This window comes from Gastrolobium bilobum, unplaced genomic scaffold (genome assembly GCF_033153095.1).
Source record: "Gastrolobium bilobum isolate Gb01-03AN ecotype WA unplaced genomic scaffold, APGP_CSIRO_Gbil_v1 utg2911, whole genome shotgun sequence".
Lineage (NCBI taxonomy): Eukaryota > Viridiplantae > Streptophyta > Magnoliopsida > Fabales > Fabaceae > Gastrolobium > Gastrolobium bilobum.
Window position 1 is genome coordinate 136,855 of NW_026897397.1, and position 25,265 is coordinate 162,119.

The 25,265-nt window shown below is 31.6% G+C and overlaps 2 protein-coding genes across 2 annotated transcripts; one reads left to right on the forward strand and one right to left on the reverse strand.

Annotated features, from left to right (window-relative positions):
* Positions 1 to 3,672: 3,672 nt before the first annotated feature.
* Positions 3,673 to 9,810, reverse strand: LOC133306587 (switch 2). The gene is made up of 8 exons (XM_061506907.1): positions 9,402 to 9,810; positions 8,969 to 9,075; positions 7,081 to 7,996; positions 5,737 to 5,984; positions 5,300 to 5,426; positions 4,944 to 5,219; positions 4,601 to 4,844; positions 3,673 to 4,159 (listed from the first exon to the last, which is right to left on the reverse strand). The coding sequence occupies exons 1-8, from the start codon at positions 9,798 to 9,800 to the stop codon at positions 3,834 to 3,836; spliced, it is 2,643 nt and encodes an 880-aa protein (XP_061362891.1). The 5' UTR covers positions 9,801 to 9,810; the 3' UTR covers positions 3,673 to 3,833.
* A 4,830-nt stretch (positions 9,811 to 14,640) lies between these two features.
* On the forward strand, positions 14,641 to 23,999 carry LOC133306581 (early nodulin-like protein 3). Its single transcript, XM_061506902.1, has 4 exons — positions 14,641 to 14,824; positions 15,050 to 15,449; positions 21,750 to 21,811; positions 23,809 to 23,999. Exons 1-4 carry the CDS (start codon positions 14,641 to 14,643, stop codon positions 23,997 to 23,999), a joined length of 837 nt encoding a protein of 278 aa, XP_061362886.1.
* The last annotated feature ends 1,266 nt before the right edge of the window (positions 24,000 to 25,265 follow it).

Consider the following 25,265-nt stretch of genomic DNA (forward strand, 5'->3'; position numbering starts at 1 on the left):
CTTTCAGAAATTTCCATATCCTATATTTGTGACATGCCAAACCTCTATGAGCATTTTGTAAATGTACCTGTGTATGAGAACACCAAGGTCAGGACCACAAAAACACCGTTATATCCCTAACCCCCATCTCTATATATATCACCCCTCAATCTTTGTACATTATTCACCTCTCTAACTCTCTCTCTTGAGAACATTTCAGCATTTTGCAAATGGCAAGGTGTGGTTATATATCGGACCGATTTCTCGGCCTTATGCTTTTAATGATATCAATGTTGCTTTTTAGCTCATCATCCTCATCTCAAACACCAACACAGAAATTTCATGTTGGTGGCAAAGATGGGTGGGTGGTGAAACCTTCCTAAGACTACAATCATTGAACTCAAAGAAACAAGTTTCATATCAATGACACTCTATGCAAAAACAAAATTAATATAAATTTGATATTGAGTAATAGTTGACTCACATAGAGTGCCATTGATATGAAACTTGTTTCTTTGAGTCGAATGATTGTAGTCTTAGAAAGGTTTCACCATACACCCATCTTTGCCACCAACATGAAATTTCTGTGTTAGTGTTTGAGAGGTGAAAATAGAGTAATGCTATATAACTAGAAATTTTTGAAAGAATTCACCTAGAATTTATAGAGATTTAAAGATGGTATATAATTAGATAAATCAAACTATAGGAATTAGATATTTATTTAAGCAACGATTAACTCATTAGAATTGTCTTGAAGCTTGATGAGCCCCCAAATTTATTTTTGTTTTATTTTGAATTGATTCGTACGTAAAGGTATTTCTTTCAAAAATTTCTTATTTGACCTTCTAAATAAAAGATTATCACTCTAGCCCTCATAATCTTTTTAGTGTAATTAAATGCACTAATACAGTAAAATATATATTTTCTTTTTTTGGTACATTATCAGGAGGTATCCCTATTCAACCTTCTTCGGGCACCATGCCCTCGGGGTACGGCCCGTTTGGGCTAGCCCCTCATTATAACAGTGGGTGCACTAAGCTTCGCAACCAGAGAAAGGACGAGACTAATCCCCCAACCGAAGATTTTTTGGCTTATCCTCTGGCCCCCAAAGATTTTCCAAGAACTGCTTGAGGCAGGGTTTGATCCCTGCACCAAGCAATCCCTTGGGAGCTCAGCTGCCAACTGAGCTACCCTTGGGGGTTGAGTAAAATATTTTTATATACTATTGAACAATGCTATCTTGGATTTCATTAATAAGTTCAACTATATTAGCAACTACATGAAATGTTAATTTATCAAATATGACGTGACAGTATATAAGTGTAAATTTTTTTAACATGCATCAAAATTAAATTTATCTTTTTATAACTTAAACTCATTTTTTATATATATTTACTTCATCTCATAAATTAGTCAAATTAAGGGAGTTCATTGGTGGGATAAGATCAATGGCGGGTGGTTGTCATTGTCTGCACTTGCAGAAAAAAAATATAAATGAGGTGTGTGATTCAAGTCAAGTAAAAATAAATAAATAAATAAAAATTTTAAGAAAAAAGGTAAAGAGTGGAGGAGAATCACATGGGATTTTTCACGTTTTTTTGTGAAACAAAACTGGCCAATTTTGGATCAAATAGACATCGATAATGATGGGTTTTTGATCTATTAACCTCAACAATTATACTATATTTTACAAGGGAAATATTTTTCTTATGTTGTAGGAAAGTAGTTAACTCATGTTGTAGAAATAAAGTTGCAAGTGGGATCCACGGGTAAGAGGAGAGAGAAAAAAGAGTGATGGGACCCACCCCTCTTTTGTGTGTGTAAGAAAATTGTTTATCTCATGTAAAATGAGATAAATATAACCCATTTTACAAATGTCTTTTTGTGGTATTTATTTAATTTTTAGGAAAAAGTTCACCAATGATATTGTAATTTGCTTTAGAATTATCTATGCCCCTGTATTCTTTTTATCACATATGCCCCTGTGATTTTTTAAAAAGTAAAAAAATCACAGGGGCATATGTGATAAAAAAAAACATACCCTTTTGTAAACCACAAGGGCTTATGTGATAAAAAAAATCACATGGGCATAAGTGATTTTGGAGTAAATCACAGGAGCATCGGTAAACTTTTCCCTGTTTTTTAATTATCATTATCCATTATTTCCTTAAAACTTCAGTTGATTCATCAAAGCTTTATTTTTGAAGTGGAATCAAAAATTGGATCATGATTATGATATTTTATAATAAAAAAACGGGAGCTCCGCCCCCGAACCCCCACCCTAAATCAACCGTAATCATTTTGTAACTTCCTATCTTTATATTTTTTTCTCTGTTCACTTTTCACCGTTAATTCACCCTTATATGATTAAAATTCTATCATGAGAAAATTCACTCCCAAATGAAAGTAAATATGTTGTTCAGAGTACTACTGTAGCTTGAACTAACACGGTCATGCCAGTTAAAGATTGGTTCTGTTTTGGATGCATGCAGATTTCAAGTACAAGAAAGGGAATGATTCGGTTCTGGTGGTGAAGAAAGAGGACTATGATTCGTGTAACATCAATAATCAACTTTCCATTTGGACAAAACAGGTCTCTTTTACTTCATCAGTGGCAAAGTTGAAAATTGCAAAAATGGTCAAAAGTTTATAATTGCCGTCATGGCCATCAAACACCGACTTCCTCAACTTGCACCACTGTCCCAATCATGATGACTAGCACCCCACCGCGTAAGCAAAGTTTTTTTTTTATTTGGATATAAGTGAAAATTGAACACATAACCTAATACAAACTACTCAAATCTCTCACCACTAAACTAAATCTAGTAGCTTCCGCATAAGCAAATTCACTCGTGCAATTCAACTCATAAACACTTAAGAATGGAATATAAATAATTAATATTATTGTGAAACCACTAATAACAATGCTAAAATGTTGCCTTTAGACGATCAACCCCATGCATGGCCAGTTAATAATACATCATTATGAAACGAAAGGTGGAAAATGATATTTTGTGTTCTTATTCCTTAGTCTGATTATTCCTTAGTCTTATTCCTTATTCCTTATTTACGAATTTCCAATGTTAAATTTTATAAATTTTTGAAAGCATATTTTTATTAATGTGGAGATCAATAAAAAGTTTTGTAGCAGTATATTGGGTAGTTATTTTGAAATTCTATCATATCAATTATATGCATATGCTGATGACATTTCAATGGCAGCTTTGGAAGAAGGTCCTGGGTGTGATGTGCATTGGGGGCTATGCATAGGTGATCTAATTTGCTTAAAAATATGCCTTTTACACGGGTTTCTGCGTGGAGGCCAATGTGTGATGTTTTGTTATGATCCACCAGTTTGTTGCTGTAACACCTGAGATATACAGTACCCGTTCTTGGCGTATAAAACTAAAATAAAGAACATATCCGAATTATGTTTTGGTTATGATTATCACGTATATTATATAATTCAGAATAAAGGGTTATCTATTTATTCACAATTGTGATTATTATTTGGTTCATTTTGGAAGAATGACTAAACATGAAGGTCTGTTTTAGGTTTATATGATTAGCTATGAAGTATTTTGTCATAAAATATTATTTTGCCCAAAAAGATTTGTGATTGAAAAACAATTATTTCATGTAAATATACTAATATTCTAGTCATAAAGCTTGAAGTAACATCAAGATTTATCAAATGCAAAAGTTACAATGTAACATATTCAATTTGTGAAAAGGAAAATTATGACTATACATCCGTATTTACAAAATGTTATACAATCTATTAATGTTTTTGTATTGTAACTAGTGCTACATGGAAGGCCTGTATTTATTTTGCCATCCATAAGAACCACTCTTCAACCATTAGGTATCTTCTTTTTCTTCTTGTAGTCTAGAAGCACTTTCTCCCTTTCTCGTGGAGTCGCTGATAGTAACCATTGGCTAAATGCAAGTTCTCCCATGCCCATAGACTGAGCAAGGAGGCTATATTGGGTTCTCTTCCTTTCATCAATCAAAGGAACTTTCTGCTTTTTAAGTACACAATCTGGTTTCTTACTTTGGTGGACTAAAGACATGGTTGGCTTGCTTGGGCTATCACTTGAAGGGATGCTGGTATATATTTTCCCTTGAATCCCTGATCTGTAGTTGACAATGTCTTCATTGCGATGAGCATACACAATGCCTAGAGATATATATCATCAGTTGACCAAATGGAGAGTTCACTTTACCAATTCCCAAATTAAAAACAGTTGATAAATCTCAGAAGCTTGACTCCCTCATTTCAAGTGCCATAAAGCAACGATTCAAGGGCTGATATACTGATGAATCCAATTTCTAATATTCTTTTGTCATGATATAGTGAATTGAAATATAAATTTCAATAAAATGCTATGAAAACACTTAGATTTTACTTATATGTTTTTGTGTATGCAGACATGTCCATGATCACCCCACAAAAATGACTGCCAGTAAAAAGTCTGCCTGCTATGTTATCTTAGAAGGCCAAGAGAAATGAAGTTGTCATTTCACCAACTTTCTGTTTTCTCATTGACAATAGATTTATGATTAAAAAAAATGAAAAGGAATTTCAAAGTGGATGAGATTTAGGATAAATGAAACATACCAAGGTCTTCAAGATCTGGTTTACTGATTGCAGCCCTCACAGATTCAGTACATAACCCAGTTTCAGAGTCTGATACTAATGAACCTGTTTCTTCTGACAGATTTAATTTTTCCTGTTCTGTTTTTTGCCTATGTTCCTTACTCATATCATGCAATTCAATGATCTCACTGGTAAATAGCTTATCAGATAAATCTCGAAATAAATTGCTAATTCCAAAAAGCTCTCCTTGGAATTCCTTGCAGTCCTGCAAGGAAAATAATTAAGCAATTCTGGGAATTATTTTAAAAAAATATTAGAAATAAGTGAAAAGAAATGCCAAACCAAAAGACATAGATTTTGGTACCTGGACACCTTCAAAATATCGTTTTTCTATCTTTCCAGAGACAGCAATGTTCGAGAGCTGCTGCTTGTACACCTGACGTGAATAAACAAGTTCTTCAAGTGAACCAGCTGCAAGAAGACGGAACACAACAACATGCCGCTTCTGTCCAAAACGAAAAGACCTGTCCTGAGCCTGTAGGTCTTGTGCAGGATTCCAGTTGGGATCAAATATTACAACACGGTTTGCACTGACAAGGTTCAATCCAAGCCCACCAGCACGAGTTGATATCAGGAATACCTAAATTAATAAGACCCCATCAGCCCAATAGAAAATTGTATTGAGAAAATGCTTGTTCAACAATCAGGTTTGATATATACTTGTTTGCTTGGACTTGAGTTGAAATCATCAACCAGAGACTGACGTAAATTAGTTGGAGTGGACCCATCAAGTCTTGAGAAGCAGTAGCCTTTTCGTATGAGAAATTTCTCCAGTATGTCCAGCATCCTGGAAAAAGTAACTCAAGTTAAACAGCAGAAAAAAAAATTTGTTTCAGAAAAGCACATACAGAGAGCAGTTTACTAAAGCCAATGATGTTCAGCCATCTTAAGACCGAAAGCTACTACTAGGGCCTACAAGTAATAGATAAGAGGAAGCTCTCTCAGTCAAAACTTATGCATTTAAGTTTGAAAGCAGGAATCTAAAAAGGGATATGTTTGAGTAGAAGAACTAAATTTCAATCACTATTGTGCCAAATCCATCCTAACTTAAAAGGTACCCGGAGAAAGTATCAAACATGATCTAAAGGGTATATCACCTTACAGAATAGCTAAACAAAAGAACTTTGTCACCATGTGAAATCCATGAGGAAAATAGTTTTTCAAGTGCTCGCATTTTGCCACAATGTTTCACATCACTTAGACCCATGAAGCTCTGATTCTGCATGTTCCCGCCCACGAAATCAATATCAGGGCCAAAGACAGCAGAAGCAAACTCTGCATCTTTACTTTGTTTGTCAGGGTCATCTTTGGGGTTTGGCTTAATCAGCTCAAGGTGATTGCTTATCTACAATAAAGAAACATAAACAAGTAACATTAAAATAATGCTAAGGAGCATCATGAACATGATCATAAACAAGATTGTTCATGGAAGTAAAACATCAAAGAAAGTGTAAACTACATCACAACAGTGCTCCACACTTTTCAATCAACACTTAAGTGTGGATTATAATTGCTGAGAAACTAATTGTACCTTCTACAACCTACCTTAAAAACTTCACAACAAAAGCATTAATGAAATTGGCAATTCAAATCACAAATCCTTGCTTCACTTATAAGTTATTTTTCCTATACTATTTTTACTATGGTTTTGAAAGCTTCTTTTATATAAAATCCTCAGACTCATGTATACATTAATTTCTCCATAAGTAGATCTTATTCAAAGGGGGCGAACCAGAGCAGTGGTAAAACTGTTCCTTCATGACTGAAAGGTCATGGGTTCGAATCCAGGAAACAGCCTCTTTGCAATTATGCAAGGGAAAGGCTGCATACAACGATTTCCTCGACCCCACACTCGCTAGTCGGGTTTAACGAGGAGTGGATTTTTTTTTAAGTAGATCTTATTCAACATAATTTAATGCGAAAAATAGAGAATCCTGTAGATGAACTAGGCCTAAAATAGTAATCAGTTAATCAATAATATACAAAAGAAAAAAAAAAAATATTACAATTATATTTTTTATTTTTTTATAATGTAACACAAAGCCAATATAAGGCTAGCATTGTGGTGATTTAGAACTACGAGCAACACCCACCGCCATGTAATAAAGAGTGAATGAGTTTCACTTTCAAGATTTAAATTTATTGTCAAATCATATCTTTTTTAAATTGAATATTCATATCAATGTCATCATCTACTTTTATCTTAAAAGATAACAAACATATATCCTCTTGCATTAAGCCACTGCCTTCCCTTATCATCCCAGTTACAATTATTGAGTTGATTCATAACAATATTGTTCTATAATTACAAAGCTGAAACCCCTACAAATGAATATAGTTGTAACAGAGTCCAGTGCTATGAACAAAGTAGCTCTTAAGGATTTTTTTGAAATGAAGTACAACATAAAAAAGAGAGGTAAAGAAATTTCAAAGATCTCAACCTGTTGGAGCTTGACAAGGCATGGAAGGACAAGGCAAAAGGGGCATGAATCGCAACCATCAGGGTTATCTCTGTGAAGGTAAGGCCAAATAACTCCATCTGGTACAATCCTCTTGCAACATTCAACTTGAGTAAGAGGGCTACCACAACTACAAGGCAGGTTCTTATTTATAAGGCATTGAATGTCAGGAAGCTGTAACATTCTCCTGTAAACACGCTTTTGCAAATCACTCATTGCGCAGAACACAATGTTATCTTCCTTCCCCATCATAAGATGCCCAATGGTCTCTTCCTTAGTCCTTCTCAACATATATTTATGAAGAACTGCAACAAGGTGTTGTTTTCTCTTATTAGCAATTTGTACAAACCTATCAGGAGCCGTTGACCTCTGACCCTGCTTAAGGGGTTCATCATAGAACTCACGAAAGTGTTCCCGTGTTCCAAGGGATCCAGGTGCAACCCATTCAAAGAGATTGAACAATTCCATGATCTTATTTTGCATTACGGTCCCAGTAAGACCATAGCGTCTCAAGGTTTTGATTTCTAAACAGGCTTTATAGAGTTTTGATTTATCATTCTTAAGTCTATGAGCCTCATCAACAATCACAATGTTCCAGTTGATATCTGACAAGGAACTGCCATGAATCCTGTAAGTGTCAAAACTGGTAATAAGTATCTCCACTCCACTTGCTTCCAATTTATCATATATCAGATCCCGGTTGGCACCATGATAAATGGAAACACTGAAGTTAGCCCACTTAGAGAATTCGCTCTCCCAGTTGTGAATAACAGAAGTTGGGCAAATTATCAATACTGGGTCTCTCTTCTCTACCCGGTTTTCACTTAGCATAGACTCTCTTTCTTTACCAAAGACAGCAGCAAGAAATGCTATTGCTTGAATGGTCTTTCCAAGACCCCTGTTTAGATTTCAATATCCCAAAAAATAAAGTTCAACTATTTACAAAATAAATAAACTTCAACTTGGTAATTACAGTTAGATTGTGATTAAAAGAACCAAATTTCACAAAAAACAGAAGAGAAGTATAAAAGTATACCTACAAACAAATAACATTGACACAAAACAAAAGATAAAGTCCACAAATTTATGAATAGGATCAGAAGATGCAACATGTGGTTTTATAACTTTCAAAAAGAACAACTCTAAGAAGATATAAAGATGAAGAGTGCAGACATTTGTTAATTTGGTGAAAAGAAACAAAATAGAAAATTTCTCAGTACCAAATGTCTTTAAAATTTTAAAACAGGAAGTAGTTGACTCAAAAAAAAGAAAAAAAAAAGTAAGGGTGTGTTTGGTTTGTGAAAATATTTTCTGTTTTCACTAATAATCACAAAAAGGTCACTTTGTTTCCCGTTTCAAAGATTTGTACATGAAATGGTAAAAACAACTTGTTTACTTAAAACCAAACCTTAACAGGTTAACTGATAAAAGGAAAACCTCAGGGGTTAAGTTGAGAGAGGGCTATATTTCACGGAGGTAATATGTATTTTACCCTAATAGTATGTACCATGGTTTGCATGACAGGGTTCCCAAGAGTCCCAATAGTATATCTTTTATAAGCGAAAGGTTGAAAAAAGCAAGAAACCAAAAAAAAGCCCATCATAATTGTGTTCTATAAGATAGGTCTCTATCCATTAGAATTTTCAAAATTACACAAATATCGCAGCATGTTTGAGATTGAGAATAACAGAATACATTGATTTGTCAAACATACACATATCAATATATATGCACATACAAATGTATAGCACTAAAATAATTGGAGAGAGTATTAAAAAAAAAAAAAAAAAAAAAAAATTCAAGAAGATAGAAACTCGCCACAACCCAGAAGGGAAAAAGAGAGAAGGGGAGGATATAATGTGTAACTCACATGTCATCTCCAAGGATGCCTCCATGGTTGTTCTTGTACAAACCATACAGAAACTTCACTCCCACTCTTTGATGCTCAAGCAGTCTACAGTTTATAGATGCAGGGACCTGAAAACAGTGAATGGTGGCTCACAATAACATCTAATTTTGTTTCAAATTTCAGTACGTATACCATTTATCAGAAACCTACATAGATGTAATGAGTAATGAACCAGTTGAACCTACTACTAGGCAATTAAGTCTGCTAATGCTCAAACTCAATCATTCACTTAACTGAAAATTGGATACTAAAATATAAGAAAACCAAAACTAAGTCTATCCATGCATTCCGTTAACTGCATACCAATTAAAAAAAAAATGGAATCTTTTCATCCTATGCATAAACGCAATAATTGCGGTGACTATAAATGTAGAGAGAAACATGGATTAGTGACCTGAACCACGGGAAGTTCTCCATCTGAGGACAAGATCAAAGGGTCAAAGGGTCCAGTATCATCAAATTGAAACTGCGACAATTTGGCTATACCCAATTTTGCTCTCTTTATCTCTGGCTCTTCTTTTTCTTCTTCTTCTTCTTCGCTTGTGGATTCCCGTTGTCGTTTTGGGGAATTGTGGGGCCGAAGCGGCGGGTCTTGAAGGCGGCGAAGCTGGTGTGAAAGAGAGGATTTGGGTGGTTTCCTAGGGATTGGGAATTGGGGATCGCAATCACGGAGTATTGAATAATTGGAGTGTGTTTGGGTAATAGATGAAGATGAAGAAGACGAGGGTGGTTGTCGTTGTGGTTGTTGGGTTGTGCAAGGTCTCAGACTTTCCTTCAGAGCATGCAGTGACATAGATAATGTATTTTGGTTTTGCTCTTTTTTCCAGAACAACACTGCGCAAATTTTGAATTATTGATGTTCTTTTCCAAAATACTACAATTCTTAACCGCCAAACGCATTTATTTCGCTGTTAATTTTACATATATATATATATATATATATATATATATATATATATATATAGGGTTCCTTTTTGTCATTTGACATGACAATAGCACTTTCCTACACACACAAATCAAGTGTGGGTCCTACGCTTAAAAAAAAAAAGTCAGATCAAAGTCAGGATACGACGCCGTATCCTTGTTGCAGGAATGAACAGTGACATTCCTGCAACATGATTCTTATATTTCTCATATATATATAGGAAAGAGTGTTTGTCATTTTAAATGACAGAAAGTTATGTCATTTTAAGAGAGATACAGACACAGAAAATTTAAATTTTAAATTAAAAAAACCACCCACTTTCTCTCTTCCATGATTTCTGTTTTTGTGTCTATCTCTCTCCTAAAATGACATAACTTATGTCATTTAAAATGACAAACACCAAACCCATATATATATATATATATATATATATATATATATATATGGGTTCGCTTTTTCTACGGTCAATGTAGATAACTTATCTACATTGAGCTCAAAACGACGTCGTTTTAAGGCAGAAATTAAGGTATTTTTGTAATTATAATTTATTTCAGGGTTATAATAGTATTTTTCATTATAATTTTTTAATATTTCAACCCAAAACGACGTCATTTTGAGAGCGAAGGTAGATAACTTATCTATATTCACTTTAGAAACATTAAAGCCTATATATATATCGGGAAAACATTTATGCAACCACTTTAGATAAGGTTGTCTACAGCTACCTTTTTTCACTAAGTACAACCGTTTGTACATTAAAATTGCATTTTTTCTCTCCTCCACGCCAGCCGACAATGTCCGAGGAAAGAGAAAAAAAGAACAGCTTTATTGTTATAACTAAGTACGACCGGTCGTACTTAGTGAAAAAAGGGTAGCTGTAGACAACCTTATCTAAAGTGGCTGTAGAAATACTTTTCCCTATATATATATGTGCGGCAAGTTATATTTACAAACTTTTTTGTTTACAAACTACACTAAGTATGACCGGTGTTACTTTAATCATGCAGTGTACGACCGGTCGTACTTAGTGTAGTTTGCAAAAAAAAATTTACAAATTATATTATGTTCTACCGGGAGAACATAGTATAACCTAGTGTTCTCCCGGAAGAACATAGTGTAGTTTGTAAGAGTTTATAAACAAAAAGTTTGTAAATATAACCCTTATATATATATATATATAGATTCGATTTTTCTGCAGTTACTGCAGATAACGTATCTGCAGTAAGTCAATACGACGTCGTTTTGGGACAGAAATCATGGTATTTTTGTAATTTTAATTTATTTCAGGTTATAATAGTCTTTATATTTATAATTTTTTAATATTTTAATACCAAAACGACGTCGTTTTGGAAATAAATGCAGATAATTTATTTGCATTAACTGCAGAAATATTTTTCCTTATATATATATATATATATATATATATATATATATATATATATGTAGGCTTTAACGTTTCTATAGTGAATGTAGATAAGTTATCTACATTCGCTCCTAAAACGACGTCGTTTTGAGTTGAGAAATTAAAAAATTATAATGAAAAAGACTATTATATACCTGAAATAAATTATAATTACAAAAATACCTTGATTTCCGCCTCAAAACGATGTCGTTTTGGGCTCAATGTAGATATGTTATCAACATTGACCGTAAAAAAAGCGAACTCATATATATATGAGATATATTTTTCTTATGTTGAAGGAAAAAAGTTACCTCATATTGTAGAAATAAAAGTATAAGAGTCTGTTTGGATCCTCTTATTTTTAAGCTAGAAGCTACTTATAAGTTAAAGCTAAAAAAAAGAGCTTAAAAAAAGAAGCTAAAAGCTGTTTGGAAATTAAATAAAAAATTTAGCTTTAAAATTACTTAAAAGCACATATTTCAAGAAAATTATCTCTCTCTAAATCTTTATCACTCTTCATTTAAAAAAAATACACAATTCAAGAAAAACAGATAAGAGCTTAAAAAAAAGCTCCTCCAAGGAGCTTTTAATTTTCAGCTTTTTCTTCATTATAAAAAAAAGAGCTTTTCGTTATAAGAGTTTTTTTCAAAACCTGTTTGGCTTAACTTATGCTTATAAGTAGCTTTTAGCTTAAAAATAAGAGGATACAAACAGGCACTTAATGAGACCCACAAGTAAGAGGAGAGAGAAAAAAGAGTGGTGAGACCCAACCTCTTTTTGTGTGTGTGTAGAATAGTTGTTTATCTTATGTAAAATGAGATAAACATAACCTTATATATATATAGGGTTAAATGAATGTAATGTTACATGAAAACAAATAGTTGTCGTGCTGATAGATCCATTTTCGCGCTTTCTGTTTTTCTTTTTTCTTTTACAAATTGTGTGTCCCGTAATTGTTGTGTCCACAGGAAAAATTTGTTTTTTACGTGTTACATGATGCTAGCTTATCCCATATATATATATATATATATGGATTTTATTTTTCTTATGTTGTATAAGACAAATTGTCTTATGCAACACACACAAAAATGGGTGGGATCCACTTTTTTATTTTCTATCTCTTTTTTCTAGTAGGTCCTACCCATTTTTTTTGTGTTGCATGAGACAATTTGTCTCATGCAACATGAGAAAAATAAAACTCATACATATATATATATATATATATATATATATATATGTATATATGGGATAAGATATTCTTAAATGATGTAAGAGTTAGAAGTCTTACACCTAATCTTAACCATTGATCCACTTGAATCCAATAGTTCACATTATTAAAAATTTGAGCCCTTAGATATAAGTGGGATTAACAGACAAGATTAAGAGTGTAACTTACACTGGTGTAAAATGATCCTGACCCTATATATATATATATATATATATATATATATATATATAGGATACGTTATTCTGCCTACTCTTATTTTGCCTACATTTGCCTATCTCTCTTAACACCGTTAGATTACAATTTCATCTGGAGATTTGCTGAATAAAATAAACTTTTTTTTCTTTCGTTCTTCTTACTACCTCTCACACTCTTTCTCTCTCCTCCCTCATCTCTCTATCGATTTGCGTAATTTACAATCTGAATTTATATTTGAATCTAAATCCAATTAATGATTACTGGCATGATAATTCTGCTGGATGAATATAATTTTCCAAATTCCTTGAATATGATATAATTGAACACGACAGAAATCACGAAAATACAAAAAAAATGAAAACCACGAAGAATCTCTTCCTTTGGATTAATCCACGATTACCGTAACGTTTCTTACTGTTGAAATTTGAAATCGAATCAACTTATCTCCTTCTTTTTCTTATATTATTTTTCACCTTGAAGTGGGGAAATGATCTATGTTCTTACTATGTTACGTCTAACAACATGCATATCTGATCCCATAACATATATAGGGCATCTGAGTTTGTTTCTTCTTGACACCCCTTTTCAATTTTTTATGTAAATGTTCATAACAATGGCTGGGTTGGATGAATTGACAAAAAATCTTGCACTTTTTTTTATGTTGAAGGCCATTAAAGAGAGAGAAAGGAGAGGAGAGAGAAAGAATGAGAGACAATGAGAGAGAGAAAGGTGTAAAAGAGTTTATTTTATATAATAAATCTCCACCATTGGATAAGATTGTAATCTAACCGTATTGAAACGGGTAAGCAAAGATAGGCAAAATAAATAAGAGTAGGCAAAATAACCTATCCCTTTATCAAATATGACGTGACAATATGTAAGTCTAATTTTTTTTTACACACGCATCAAAATTAAATTTGTCTTTTTATATCTTAATAAATTTCGACAAAATTTTGTCGATTTTTTTTTTGATAGGTTAATCTACCTATTATTTTTTTGCGTATCACTCTCCAAAATCATTAGATCAGAATCTTAAGAAGACTCTCTTCTTAAGATTCTGATCTAATGGTTTTGGAGAGTGGTAGACAAAGGTAAGCAGAAAAATGATAAGTAAAATAACTTATCTTTTTTTAAATATTTACCTTATCTCATAAATTAATCAAATTAAGGGTGGGATAAGATCATGTTTAATTTAGTCTAAATCAAACTCGATATTTTGTTCAAAGTACTATTATAACTCAACTGACACGGTCATGCCCCTTAAAGATTGGGTCGAGATCAAATTGACTTGATGTGCATATTAAATGTGCATTTATAAATAATATTATATAATGAAAAAATATATTCATTTAAGTAAAGAAGTGATGTAATTTACCATTGATTTTTTTCAAAAACGTAAAAAATTATATGCCATCTGATAAGAGTGTGGCGACTTTAACCTAATTAGATTTGGGCAAAATAGAGTTATTAGATAGGGTGAGGTACTAGGCAGGTATATATTGAGCATCTCTAATTCAAAAATTCTATTTTTTTTTTTTTAAAAAAAAAAATCTCAAAGGGTTATTACCGTTGAGTCCCCTGCATGTCGCCATGTGTAAATGTAACAATGATCAAACCCATATAAATATCTTTAGAAAACGCCCACAATTTATGGCACTGCTTTCCAATATAGTGCCAATGCCAGCAAACATATTACTCATCGAAAGCAATTTCCATGCTCTAATCTACAACGGTTATCTCCTCTTAATCCCCCCTCTCCTATTATATATTATTATATCGCTCTCTCCCATTCCCATCACCCTTCCATCTTCAAACCATCTCTCTAACTCTCTTTGTCTCTCTCTCAGTATCAATTTAGCTAGCACATTTTATTCACTGTGCAAATGGCACAGTTTCTCGGCCTTATGCTTTTGATGATACCAATGTTGCTTCTTAGCTCATCATCCTCATATCAAGCAACAGCAAACAAATTTGATGTTGGTGGCAAAGATGGTTGGGTTGTGAAACCTTCTGAAGACTACAATCATTGGGCTCAGAGAAACAGGTTTCAAGTCAATGACACTCTAAGTAAGTCCAATAGAGTAGTATAAATTTTATATTAATTTTATGTTTACGTAGAAATAAAGATATATACGACCTGTTACATGGAGAAAATAATCTCTTGATGTTCATATATTAAAAAGCGCGTCACTTTTTTTTTTTTAAGGTGGGCCTATATATTTATGTGTCTTGCTATTGTTTTATCCCATGAAATAAAGAGTTATTGTAATATTCTATTTTGGATGCATGCAGATTTCAAGTACAAGAAAGGAAATGATTCGGTTCTGGTGGTAAAGAAAGAGGATTATGATTTGTGTAATATCAATAATCCCATGCACAAAATGGACGATGGGAATTCAACTTTCCATTTGGACAAGTCGGGTCTCTTTTTTTTCATTAGTGGCAACAGTAACAACTGTAAAAATGGTCAAAAGCTTGTAGTCCTTGTCATGGCCGTAAGACACCAACTTCCTCCGGCTGCACCACCGTCCCAGTCACCGGCAAGTGCCCTGCCGGATCAGCAAGTTCACGTGTCCGGTTTTACTTCTCCGGCACCGTCTCCATCCAAAGCTTCGGGCTCAGCTAGGCTTGGAGGTTCAGTCAGTATGGGTGTGGGTTTGGGGGTTATTTTGTTCTTAACCGGCTTTGCAGGGTTGGTTTAGTTCGTAACCTTGGGACTTCTTGTTTGATCAAATGAAAAATAATTATGTTTCTTAATGATTTGTATTGGGCATGAATATTTGAGCTTTGTCTTTTTATGATTTTTGAATTCAACTTTGTTCTTAAATATTAATTAAATTGCTTATTAATCATCTTATATTAACTTTGTTCCAATTCTCTAAGCGTTGAATCATGTGTTTCATTAGATAATTGAGCATGAGGATATCCTTGCTATAAAGTCGCCTACTCATGGCAACCAAGACACAATTTCTTTTGAAAAAGAAAAATATCTACTAATCCGGTTCACCAAAAACCAGCCAGATCACCGGTTATGGTCTAAACTGGCCAAGTGGAACACTGATTTAGCGGTTCGTCGGCCAATCTAAGTCTACTTTTAAAACATGTGACAATATATATAAACAATAATATTTGGATGTCCATAACCTTTAAAGACTTAAAATATAATTTTTATTTTTTTTTGGAGTTAAGTCAATCCTAATTACTTTTTGAGGCAAGTCGGTTTCTCTGATATTCCCACAAGCTTCGACTATTTGAGCTGGACTAATCCGAAGTGACAGGTAAGAGATGAAGATATTTAAACTCCTCCCATAAGTGGCATATGGAGATCTAACCGAAGCATTTTTCTTTTCATTTACTCAGGCTCTGTTGCTCTCAAATGAGCTACTACTATTTGATTTTAAATTTTAATTCTAAAGAGTAGTAATTCTGGTCATTAACCCAGTTGTAACCTACGTACAATGTCTGGAGAGTATAAATTGAGACATGAACAAAGTTTGAAACACACCATAACGCAATCGAAAATCATTGCTGTATCTTTTTCTCTTATCTCTACTTTTCTTTTAGTTATCTCTACCTTGCTCTGTGTTTCTTCTTGTTTAATGACACATTATTCGCATTATGTTGTGCCGAAAGACGGTCACGACTCACGACGATTAAAAAGAACCAGACAATAGATATATAAGTAATCTTACATCATAAATCCTAGACAAAGGTTAGCATTCATCCTATTCATTTGATTTTATATTTTGTTGCTTATTTTCACTACTCAATAAATGATTATTGAAGATTTTATTTATAAATCTCCGTCAGAAAAATCCGTCAACGTTAATGCTTTTTCTGTAAAATTATTATTATTTGTCATTCATTACAATTATGATGATGACAACTTAGAATGTTAATAAAAAATTATAGACAATTAAAGTTTTTCTGTGTGATATATATATAGTTATAGTATTAAACATTATTAAATAACATGAATTTAATGCTATGATAAGAACAAGTTAAAAAAAAAAACAGACAAGTAAAAAAAAATGTGTAGTAAGAAGGACATTTGAATTACTCTTATCTTAATCGTATGAAATAATTTTGGAAATAACTGTTTTGTATTATACACATCAATATAATTAATTTTTTCAATAAATCAATCAATAATGTATTTCCTTATGGTATGTTGTAACGTCGCCTATCTGTCAAAATAATATCTAAGCAACTAGTTTGTTTTATTCTTGTTGAATTTGTAGGTTGTTAATTTTATTGGTCATTCTTTTATGGGTTTGTGTTTTCTAAAGTTACTTTAGATAACTTTATCTAATGTTCACCGAAACGACGTCGTTTTGGGGCGAAAATCATGGTGTTTTTGTAATTTTAATTTATTTCAGGGTTATAATAGTCTTTATCATTGTAATTTTTAAATTTTTTAATCCTAAGACGACGTCGTTTTGATGAACATTAGATAAAGTTATCTAAAGTAACATTAGATACTTTTTTCCCTTCTTTTATACTTTTTAAATGATTTGGGAATTAGGCATTAGGTAATGCTCTCTTATGATTTAAATTCCTCATTTTTTTAAATTTATTATAACTTTGTATATTATTTAGGATTTTTTTTTAAACTTTGTATACTTTATTTTTTTCAAATGCATAACTCTCTTATGTGCCACATCTTTATCATTTGACATTCATTGGTGGATTAAGATCTGACTATCGAATAATCAAAGATAGTTTGTTGACCCTGGAGATACTACTTTTGGCCATTAACTTTAATAGGACTTATTGAGTATTTGAGTGTCATATTCTGCAATTTTTATTTTTGAATACGTGGGAATCTAATGACGATTAAAATGATTGCTTTATGCATTATGAAAAAATCATTTCATTAAAGTTTGTTTCATCATTTATATCTATGACCGTAATAAAGGATATTGTTACATTTTGATTTAAATCGATGCATTGAAGTATAATCAAACCCATAGTTAAATAAAAAAAAGTTATTGTTATTGGATTTTTTTTTAATATTATTGTAACAAATATTGTATTAAATAAAAATCTTGTATTGTTAATGATCACCACGTTTTGTGAGGCATTCAATTTCATATTGAATTAAGTGACATTACAAGAATCATGTCTTATGTGTTAAATACAATTTATTTTGATTCTTATTCACTACTAGAAAAAGCTCTATTATCGACGGAATTTATTAACGGAAAATATTCCGTCAAAAATAGTAACGGAGTTTTGACGAAAATTCAGTTCCGTTGAAAGTAGAGACGAAAAAAATTTCCGTTGAATTTTGAGACGGAAATTTTCAACGAAAAATAAATTCCGTCAAAAATTTTAACGAAAATTAAATTCTGTTGAAATTTTTAATCGAAAAATATCGACGGATAACAAATTCTGTTGATAATTACAACGGAATAATATTCCGTTTAAAATTTCAACGAAAATTTTCTGTTGAAAATTGCAACGGTATAGTTTTCCGTCGAAAAATGCAACAGAATTTTGGTCCGTTGAAACTTTCAATGGAATTTTGGTCTTTTTCCGTCGAAAATTTCAACGGAGTTTTTTTCCGTTGATAATTTTCAAGTCATCACAACCATTATCAAAAACCCTAAATTTCTTTTATGCAAGTATGCTGTCATTTATAATTGTTTATGGTGTTGTGCATATATATTGAAACATTTACATGAGAATGCAAGTAGTGACTATCCACATATGGAAGTGTTGAACAAGTGGGTGAAGTTATAAGTATACTAAAATGATGCTGTACTCACATGATAATGGATGTGAAAATACGTAAACATGTTGCTAACAAATCTCTGTAATATTTATTATACTCAGATCAATATCATATATGTTGATAATTTCATATCACTCATGTTGTGTTTGTTTTCGTTGATTGCATTTTTTATATTGTTTAAGTTTACTATTGATGGCTTCCAGCAGGTATGCGCTTCGGAGGTTTTGTCCTTCATCGAGCTTTGGCGTGTGTGCCATTTATACGATTAATTCTGTCAAGGCCTAAGACCTTATCTTTTGTTTTAAACTTATTTCAATAAAGATTAAAGAGATTTGTTAACAACATATTTACTTATTTTCATATCCATTATCATATGAGTACATCTTAGCATCATTTTTGTATACTCATAACTTCACCCACTACTTCAACACTTGTAGTTGTGGATAGTCATGACTACTTGAATTCTCATGTGAATGTTTCAATATGTATGCACAATACCATAAACAATTATAAATGATAGCATTATTGCATAAAAGGAATTTATGGTTTTTCATAATGCTTGTGATTACTTGAAGAGCAAAATGAAGGAGTAAGATTAAGTCAAAATTATAAACGGAAAAAAAGTTCGTTGAAATTTTCCACGGAAAAAGTCCAAAATTCCGTTGGAATTTTCAACGGAAAATTATTCCGTTTCAATTTTCGACGGAAAAAGTCCAAAATTCCGTTGGAATTTTCAACGAAAATAATTCTGTTGCAATTTTTGACACTAATAAGTCATTGTCTCTCACGAGTCATTTATGAATACACTTTGCATTCTTGCATAAAAGAAATTTATGGTTTTTCATAATGCTTGTGATTACTTGAAAAGCAAAATGAAGGAGCAAAATCCAATCAAAATTATAAACGGTAAAAAAGTCCGTTGAAATTTTCCTCTGAAAAAGTCCTAAATTCTGTTGGAATTTTCAACGGAAAATTATTTCGTTTCAATTTTCGACGGAAAAAGTCCAAAATTTCGTTGAACTTTTCAACGGAAATAATTCTGTTGCAAATTTTGACACTAATAAGTCATTGTCTCTCACGAGTCATTTAGGAATACACTTTGCATTCTTGCATAAAAGAAATTTATGGTTTTTCATAATGCTTGTGATTACTTGAAGAGCAAAATGAAGGAGCAAAATCCAATCAAAATTATAAACGGAAAAAAAGTTCGTCGAAATTTTCAACGGAAAATAATTCCGTTGAAATTTTCGACGAAAAAAGTCCAAAATTCCGTTGGAATTTTCAACGGAAAGTTATTCCGTTGCAATTTTCAACGGAAATAATTCTGTTGCAATTTTTGACACTAATAAGTCATTGTCTCTCACGAGTCATTTAGGAATACACTTTGCATTCTTGCATAAAAGAAATTTATGATTTTTCATAATGCTTGTGATTACTTGAAGAGCAAAATCCAATCAAAATTATAAACGAAAAAAAAGTCCGTTGAAATTTTCAACGAAAAATAATTCCGTTGAAATTTTCGACGGAAAAAGTCAAAAATTCCGTTGGAATTTTCAACGGAAAATTATTCCGTTTCAATTTTCGACGGAAAAAGTCCAAAATTCTGTTGGAATTTTCAACGGAAATAATTTTGTTGCAATTTTTGACACTAATAAGTCATTGTCTCTCACGAGTCATTTAGGAATACACTTTGCATATTTGTGTTAAAAAAAGTAATATTATGTGATTTATATGGTGAGAAATTTTTGAATGGTTGTTAATCCAAGAGAATTTTATAGTTACTATCTCTTTTTGTTATTACTTGTTACTACTAAATTGTAATTGTTGATTTCCGTTAATCTAACGGTTATAATTTATTGGATTAATAATTAATTAATAAGTATGACCCAATAATTAATATCTCTTAAAAGTATTTTAAAATTAACATTATTGTTACTGTTTCTCATTATTATCGTTTCTCATTGCTACCCAAATATTATTTTATTTTATCTATTTTTTACCCAATATCGTTAGGAAGATTATTAAAGTATTAGAATATCTTATTTTGTTAATACATATTTAATTTATTTCAAATAAATTTGATTCTATTTTTTAAATATAATTATAAAATGAAAAAAAAGATAATTTATAAATTAATTTCAACCAAGAGACTTGAAAAATTATTTAATATAAACTTTAATTATTAATTTCATTTGATGAAAATGAAGTTTTCCATAATATCATAATTGATAAATTTATATATGATTCCAAAATTAGCTAATATTCTTGGCAAAAGATTATCTAATTAGCATAAAAAATATCTTTTTAATTTATAATTAGCAATTAATTATCCTTATAATGATACAATTTAATTATCTCAAAATTTAATTCATTTTAAAGTTTTGTACTTTTTACCCTTTGTTATTTTCCCTCCTTACCCCAATTATTTCCCTCTGTTTTGGTTTTTCACAATCTCAAAGCTCCCTTTTTTTCTAAGCTATACACCTTTCCTCTTTCATATTCCTATTTCCCATCTTCTTTTTCTCCTCTTTTCTCTCAAACCCCAATCCCTCTTCAACCAAGTGCTCATCCCCTGTGTGTGCTGATTTTGGTTCCATAACACCGTTCCACAACCACCACAAACACTACAATTTCAAGCATTGTGCTGCTCATCATTCCCATTTTGGTGTCCTACATTTTTGTCCGATTTCGATGAATTATGTAAAAGAAGTTGCACATGTCAACCCCGTTTTTGTAGCACATGGCTGTCGCTGATAATACCAACCCAAAGGTATTAAAAGTAATCGCAAATTTTTAATTTCCCTGCACATCGTTAGTTCTTTTTGGATTTTCCCAAACTTGTGTTTTCTTATTCTAGTAATGTTTATTTTTCAGGACATTGTGCCTTCTTTAACTCAAATGTAAAGAGGAAGACCACTTGGGAGATTCAGAGTTGACTTATGATAAGAAAATATTTGCATTATGGGGTCATTCATTTGATTTATGCATTTTTATAATTTAATTTTTATTCTCTATTTTGTTGTTTTTAATCCTTTTGAATTTTACTTTAACTTAACACACTCTGGTTATGTTACACTTCTTTATTAGGTTACTAAACCAATGGAAGACATACAGAATGAACTGGTAGAGGTGAACTTTTACATCAATAACCATTTATTTTGGGGTAAGTACTGCCTATGTTAGTCATGCCTATAATCTAGTTTGTATTCTCTGGCTCTCTGCTATATACTTGTCATTGTGTTCTTGATATTGTAGTTGGACATGTTATCCATCAACCTGCAGGCACTTGGGGTTATATCTTTCAAATAATATTCCAGGTAAACTCATTCATCATTGGTCGAACTACAAAGGTTATTCTTTTCTCTGAATTCTTCAAATGTATATATAAGTTATATCAATGAGCTCAACTTTTAGTTTATCATCTTGTTTCTGCGATTAGCCACATCATTGGTTTTTGTTATATGTTTTGGTAATCAATCATTTGGTAGAGAACTATTTTGGAATTTATTTCTTTTAATAATAGTATATGACAGATTTAGAACATAAATTACACTCATATTGTATGCAGTGTATCAACTTTCAGAAGTACACTAGAGACTAAGGTGCACATTTGGAGCCTTTGGTTGTTAAAGTATTGCCTTTTATTTTTTGTTATTTTATTCCTCTCTTGTGTGACAAAGTTTATTCATTTGCACTTGGGATTAGGTTTGGTTCTTTGTAACAAATGGGTTTTTTTTCCCGAATATCATACACACACATATATGTATGTATGCATCTATTCAATATTCATTTAATTATTTTGCATAATCTTTTAAGCCATAGCTTGAATACTACATGTCCTCATTCCCAAATTATTCCTCCCCCAAACCATCTTTTTATATGTTATTCTTAATATATTATTTAAGCACCATCTATGTGTACAAATATATGTTTTTATAGACTAAGTTCCCTTCGTCTTAATTTATCAAGAGTATCAAGACTCTAGGCATTATACCCTTGTCTAATCGAACTTATTGTTTTAGCCTTTCCACCTTATTCCTCCTAGTATGGCTGAGAGTATAATGTGTCAAGTGAATGAGGCAAGGTGTCCTTCATGCACCAAGCCTCAAGGCAATTTGAAATTTTCGGCCAAGTGTTCAACATGCTAATACTCATGAATTAAATGCATCTATTCAATATTGTCATGTTGTTGACTGATGTCGACTTGTAGTTATAAAGTATTATATTTTTGTAATTATTATTTATTATATCATTCCTTATACACTAAACAGTTAAAAAAAAAGTTACACTAAAATAACCAAGCTAGTTATAAAGATTGGAAAAGGAAAAAGTTAAAGTATGATTTTGATGTGTGACTTCCAAAGCATTGTACCTTTCACGTATCATTGCTTGCACCCATCTAATAAAATTTATTTATTTAATTAAAAAAGACATAACCCCGTAAGCTAGCATCCAAACCGTGTATATATAATATAAGAGTTTCAGTTAGTTTAAATTTCTATATACATTGACTACTAAGGTCAGCTTATTTTTATATATATATATATATAAAAGTTACGTAACTTGTATATATATTTATATATATATAATATTATAATTAACTTAATTTTTATATTTATACATATATATCTAACGTAACTTATATATATATATATATATATATATATATATATATATATTAATTAACCTAACACGTGACTTTTATATATTGACTAATTATATAACTAATTTAACATATATAAATAGATGATTAATCTAACATAAATTATTATTATTATTATTTCTTCTCAGTTGTCACACTTAGTCTCTTAAATTACTTATTATGTTATATGAAATTGATGATAAGTTTCTTTGTTGTGGTGATGAGAACTATGCATTATATCATTGTCATGGGTGTTTTGATCTCATTATGAAAAATGCTGGCCCAAGCTACATTTGGAGGAAGAATTGTTCTTACTTTGCTATCAACTGTTTTCTTTTGGATTAGTGTGATAGTGTGATGATAAATTTTGAAATCAAAACACAGTGTTTCAATTCTTTTCCTTTCTATTGACTAAATTTTTAATTTTATATTGCTCCCTTTCTTCTTGACGTTGGATCTATATTTTCTTGTACTGTAGTACATGATAACACATTTCAACAACTTTCAACCTATATGTTTGGTAAGTTTCTTTCTACATGAAGGCATTTTCTTCGACTTGAAGGGTGTTTTTCTTGTTATTCTGCATGAACTCAACATCTAATGTCATCTCAAGTTCTTCCTTTGAGCAGTTCTCTCTTTAGGGATTCAGTATGATGTGGTTTTATTAATCAGGAACTTCCCCCACCGTGGACAGTTTCAAATTGGAAGTTGATGCTCCTGATGAAGAAGAAGATGGTCAAAGACGGAGAAAAAAGCCAAGGAGGGTTCAAGTCAAGGAGAGCCTTGACCAGGGAGAAATATTTAAAGTTCTTCCACTTAAAATCATTATTCATGTGTATGAAGACGAGGATTATGTTCTTTAGTCTGCTAAACTTATCACTCTTAGGTTTGAGTACTTGGTGAAGTTGAATATTGTATGTGTTGGAATAGAAGAATTAAATAAATAAAAAAATTAGGGACGAAATTTGGGAAGGATATATTTTGATCCTATTAGGGACGGATAAATTCTGTTTCCATATGAATTTAATGTTTTTTAAAAAATTAAAAATATTATTTTCGACGGAATTTTATGTACATTCCGTTGTAAACAGTTAAGAATTTTCAACGGAATTTAATTCCGTTGAAATTTTCAACGAAATTATAGATAAATTTCGTTGGAAACTGAAACGAAACTTTTCGACATAATTATTTTCCGTTGAAAGTATAGACGGAATTGTAGATAAATTCTGTTGAATTTTACAACGGAATTTTTTCACGGAGATTTTTTCTGTTGCAATTATCGATGGAATTATAGTTAAATTTTATCAAAATTTGTGATGGGATTTTTCAACGGAAATTAATTTCGTCAAAAATTTTAACAGAATTTTTGTTGCAAATTGAGACATAATTTTTTGACGGATATATTTTCCGTTGAAATTTTGGACGGAATTTATTACTTTAATATTATTTCATGACTTTTATTTATTGACGGAAAAGTAAGGCTTCCAACGGAATACATTCCGTTGAAGTTTTCAACGGAAAAATATTCCGTTGTAAATTTCAACGGAAAAAAAATTCCGTTGCCTTTCGACGAAGGGTTATCCAACAGCAGAATCTCGTCGAAAATTCCGTCAAAAAATGATTTTTCAACGGAATTTTCATAATTTCCAACGAAAAAATTCTGTTAAAAATTGAGCTTTTTTCAGTAGTGATTTTCCTTTTAGATTACCTTGAGTCATGTCGAATCCTACAAAACTTATTAAGAATCCTCGATAGAATGGGCAAATTCGAGAAAGAAAAAGCAATATGCCTTTATTCTAAAGGTCTTGAGGATACAATTAAGAAAAAAAAAGAGTATCCAATCAAGATAAGGAGAAAGCCATAATTTTCCTTCATTGTCATTTTCATGAATGTTTGAAAACAGAATATTTAATTGTAAAAGATCCATTTGAATTGTGGAATAGTTTAAAAGAAAGGTGTGACCATCAAAAGATTGTCATCCTACCAAAAACTCACTATGAATGGATGCTTTTGAGATTGAAAGATTTATAACGGCTCTTTCGCTACTTTGGAGTTTTCCCGTTTAAATATACCAATTTGATATCCAATTGGGAGATATTATCATTTGGGATCTTTAAGTGCCGCATGGG

Excerpts from the sequence above, each read along its gene's own strand:
- LOC133306587 (XM_061506907.1), bottom strand. The coding sequence starts at position 9,800 with ATGTCACTGCATGCTCTGAAGGAAAGTCTGAGACCTTGCACAACCCAA. Across the intron at positions 9,076-9,401 it reads GAGAACTTCCCGTGGTTCAG|GTCCCTGCATCTATAAACTG; the intron begins GTCACTAATCCA and ends CACTGTTTTCAG. Across the intron at positions 7,997-8,968 it reads GGCATCCTTGGAGATGACAT|GGGTCTTGGAAAGACCATTC; the intron begins GTGAGTTACACA and ends AAATCTAAACAG.
- LOC133306581 (XM_061506902.1), top strand. The coding sequence starts at position 14,641 with ATGGCACAGTTTCTCGGCCTTATGCTTTTGATGATACCAATGTTGCTT. Across the intron at positions 15,450-21,749 it reads TTCTTAACCGGCTTTGCAGG|TTGGACATGTTATCCATCAA; the intron begins GTTGGTTTAGTT and ends TTGATATTGTAG. Across the intron at positions 21,812-23,808 it reads TCTTTCAAATAATATTCCAG|GAACTTCCCCCACCGTGGAC; the intron begins GTAAACTCATTC and ends TTTATTAATCAG.